Raw genomic sequence first — 3795 nt, 5'->3', positions numbered from 1 at the left:
GAATTTCGTAAGTACAATTGATAAATTTCAAAATTAAAGAACAATGTTTGTAGCTTTTTCGATTGCTCTTGCTTTGGCCTTTGTCTCTTAAAATGGAATGTCACAAATCATTGGGAAAGCTTGAGGGAGTTTGAAAATGTCTTAATTCACTATTGCAAAGCTTCATCGATATTTTGCAAAATTGTTTAAATAGAACTCGATTAAACAATTAAAAAACTACCCATTTCTAGTCATTTTTTCTCAAAAAATGACCCTTTGTCCTTTAGAAAAAATAACTAAATCAACTCAAAAATATAAAAAAATATTTGATAATATTGTTTTAAGTTGTTGATCATGTTGGTCGCTCGCTTAGAGATTTTGGAGACCTACAATGGTCAAATCAAAGTTCTAAATACCAGAAAAAATTTGTGGAATGAACGTATGTTGGTTGTTTGAACAATCTACACAAAATATGTCTTTCCTTTTCTTAAGTTCATTCTAATAATAGGCTAAACGAGTTCATAAATAGTCTTTTCTCTCTCTTATTCGTTCAAATGATGTTGGTTTGGTGAAACTATTTCTTTGGCAATCCATTGCTTCCTCTATTTCTCTTCTAACCTTCTTTGGTTTGGTCTGACCATCCGAACATCTAAGCAAATGGATCCTAAGAAATAGTTTTTTTGTCTCATGGTCATCCGGACAATTGGCTTCATGCCATTGGGAGTGATTGCTTCTACATCACATGTTGTACTAGAGGGATGATTTCTTCTTAAGAGTTCTTCAAATTTTCTAGAGTTGATCATTTGAATAGTTGTTACTTGGTTGTTCACACAAAATGGTTTTATCTTGGACCACCTTTCAAACTTTTTGTATATGCTATTTGGACACTTCCTAGGTGTCAGGCAATGCAACAGCCAAAAGCATACCACAATTGAGAAAAAGTGGCAATTGAATGAATACAGTGTCAATTTTTTTACTAAACATTTTGCTGTTATTCGAGCTTACTTAACTTACATAATTACTTGTTCCAGTATTTGTTAACATCAAAATTTACTAAATGGAAAATTTGAGACCAATAGTAACATTCCTCAGGGGCATCTTCTTGAATCTGAGAGTGAGTCACGTAATAAACAGAGAGAGAATAAATGACACACTAAGATTTTAGTATCATTGGATATGAAGTCCATCGTTGTTAGCTACGACTCTATTCTTGCAGGACAAATTAGGTATATACCATCCAAATATACTATATTTGCCCTAATTTAAAGGATATTTAATTATATAATTAACTAACATTTTTATATGTTTTATAATATTCTACATTAATATTATTTTCATAATATTTTTCATAATCTAATATATTATGTTTTAAAGGCTTTATTTATAAATTCATTAACCATAGAGGCCTAATTGAGATGACCAAAGCATGGTCCATTTTAAGGAGATCTAATAATATCTAAACCTCCAAAATAAGTGATAGGACAAAAGGAAAAGTGAAGGTGGGGGCCTCCTGTTATTTAAATCTATCCGGCTAACCGCCTAGTGGCATTTTTGTGAATTACGTAAAACCAGGGGGGGATTTAATCAAGATTCTTCCTTTGACGAACGATGCGAATTTATGTGACATGTCGCACTTTCTCATTGATTGCACCAACTCTGCACGGCCTCACCTGCCTTTGGATATCTCAAGAATCGGACGGTCCAGTACACCACGCGCTTCTCCTTTTCGAGCCTTTGGATCCGGTTGTACTTCATGGCTTCAGGATGGCCACGTTCAAATCTTCAGAACCGTCCGATGATTTAACAATCAAACGGCTGTGAGATCATGTTAAAGTTCTCGTTACTTGAGACTTTGACAATAATAATCAACGGAATTTCTTCTCTCCTCTCTGAGAACCGTCGCGCAGTGAGAAATAATGCAAGAACAAGCAACCAGCTCGTTTCCTTCCAGTAGCGAGAGGTCGTCCAGCTCGGCCCTTCAGATGGAAGTGAAAGAAGGTGGGGGGGACTGCTGCGTCTCGGTCGGTGATTCGTGTGAAATTTTCTTTCTTTTGTTTTTTTTTTTTTTTTTATGAATTTTATGCGAATAATATTTTTTGTCGGAAAATTTTGATGACAGGAATTCGTTCCTACTGGTTTTTGTATCTGGCGAGAGGTTTTCCGATCTAGTCTTGTTGAATGCAGTTTTAAATATTCCTCTGCAATTTGTCCTTTATTTTCTTCACTTATTTAGTGAAAATTGATTTCCTGCTCTGCTCGCAAATGTTTCTTATTTTCTTGCTGGATTTCACTTTATTGTTCTTCGATATCCTTGTCTTCTTTTTTTTTTTTAATCTAAAATGTTTTAGTATTTCGTTTGATAAAATGCTCTGTGTTTCTTCCATGGAGTTTTGCGAAAATATGGCACATTTTATTAAGAAGCAACTGTATCTATAATTCTCCCTTGCAAAAACCTGAACTGCTTGCCATTTGCCTTTTATTGGACTTGTAGGAGTCGAGAGTGATGATGAGATAAGACGAGTGCCAGAAATCGGTAGCGAGGCTGCAGGTCCTTCGACTTCCGGTCGGGAGACCAGCTCCGTCGCGGGTGCGGATCGGGTTCAAGCCTCATCTGAGGTGGTCCAGAGGAAAAGAGGAAGAAGTCCCGCGGACAAAGAAAATAAACGTTTGAAAAGGTATGTTTCGGTACGTGCAAGGACAGTTAGGTACTTTCGTCATGAATTTGCTTACGGAACCACTCCTCATTTGTCATTTTAGGTTGCTCAGAAACAGAGTATCTGCTCAACAAGCAAGAGAAAGAAAGAAGGCGTATCTGAATGACTTGGAGGTGAGGGTAAAGGACTTGGAGACTAAGAATTCGGAGCTTGAAGAGAGGCTTTCCACGTTGCAGAATGAGAACCAGATGCTAAGACTTGTACGCTTTCTTCTTTTTTGTTGTTTTCACATTCAAGCTTCATGGTTGCTTATGAACCGTGAATACTTCATGTTTCTTAATAACATAGATAGTTGCAGACTTGCAAGATTAGATTGCTTCATATATCTGTGTGGGTTTAACTGCTCCTCCTGATTTTCCATTGCTTTCATTTTCGAGTACTGATTCACGATTGAAATTTGTAATTTCTGCTGGCTAGGACATTCCGTTTCCAAGGGTTGTTAAAGGACTTAGATAATCACCTTAAATACTCGTTTCCAAACGATTTTTGTACCCCTGCTGAATGGATTCTGGCTCCTTTCTGGAAAGATTTTAGATTAGCCAAATCAGGAAGAGGTGATTGGTACTGGAAGTGTCTCATTGTCCAAATATTGGTACTAGCTTCCGAAGGTTCATTGGGTTTTTGAGCTAAACTATGGCAGCTTGAAGTTGGTGGGAGATGGAGAATGGCAATTCAAAAACACTATCCACCTTGATGGCCATTGGGTGGTTGCTGCTTCCAACATATCTGATTCTTATCCGGTTAAATGTTGTTATTTCTGACTGGCATGTGATAGCACCATTGATAGCAGACTTGCCATTCTTATTTTTGCTGGCCGTGCTAGTTTCTTTTGAACTCATCTTCTTATCTCTTTTTTCATTTTCAGATATTGAAGAACACCACTGCAAGCAGAAGGGGTGGGAATAGTAGTGCTAAAGAGGGTTCAATGTAAGTTGTTGGACCTCCATGTGTTAGTTTAGCTGAATGAAATGGAATTTCTGACCTCGAGGGGAAAATTTGATACTGATCTTACACTAATGTTTAAGCCTTTTCTTCTTCCATTTTCTTAGTTTATTTGAGTTGGTATTCAGTTCACTCGTAAAGGGTGTTGATGACAAAACTA

General features: G+C 36.9%; 1 protein-coding gene across 1 annotated transcript; it reads left to right on the top strand.

Moving 5' to 3' along the window:
* Nucleotides 1-1855: 1855 nt before the first annotated feature.
* LOC137950430 (transcription factor HY5-like) lies at nt 1856-3795 on the top strand. Its single transcript, XM_068796886.1, has 4 exons — nt 1856-1977; nt 2471-2654; nt 2737-2893; nt 3559-3795. Exons 1-4 carry the CDS (start codon nt 1896-1898, stop codon nt 3622-3624), a joined length of 489 nt encoding a protein of 162 aa, XP_068652987.1. The 5' UTR covers nt 1856-1895; the 3' UTR covers nt 3625-3795.

This window comes from Aristolochia californica, unplaced genomic scaffold, assembly GCF_029961685.1.
Source record: "Aristolochia californica isolate CCGP_79_NKW_82.1479 unplaced genomic scaffold, dmAriCali1.0.hap1 SCAF_14, whole genome shotgun sequence".
Taxonomy (NCBI): domain Eukaryota; kingdom Viridiplantae; phylum Streptophyta; class Magnoliopsida; order Piperales; family Aristolochiaceae; genus Aristolochia; species Aristolochia californica.
This window is presented reverse-complemented; position numbering and strand designations above follow the sequence as displayed.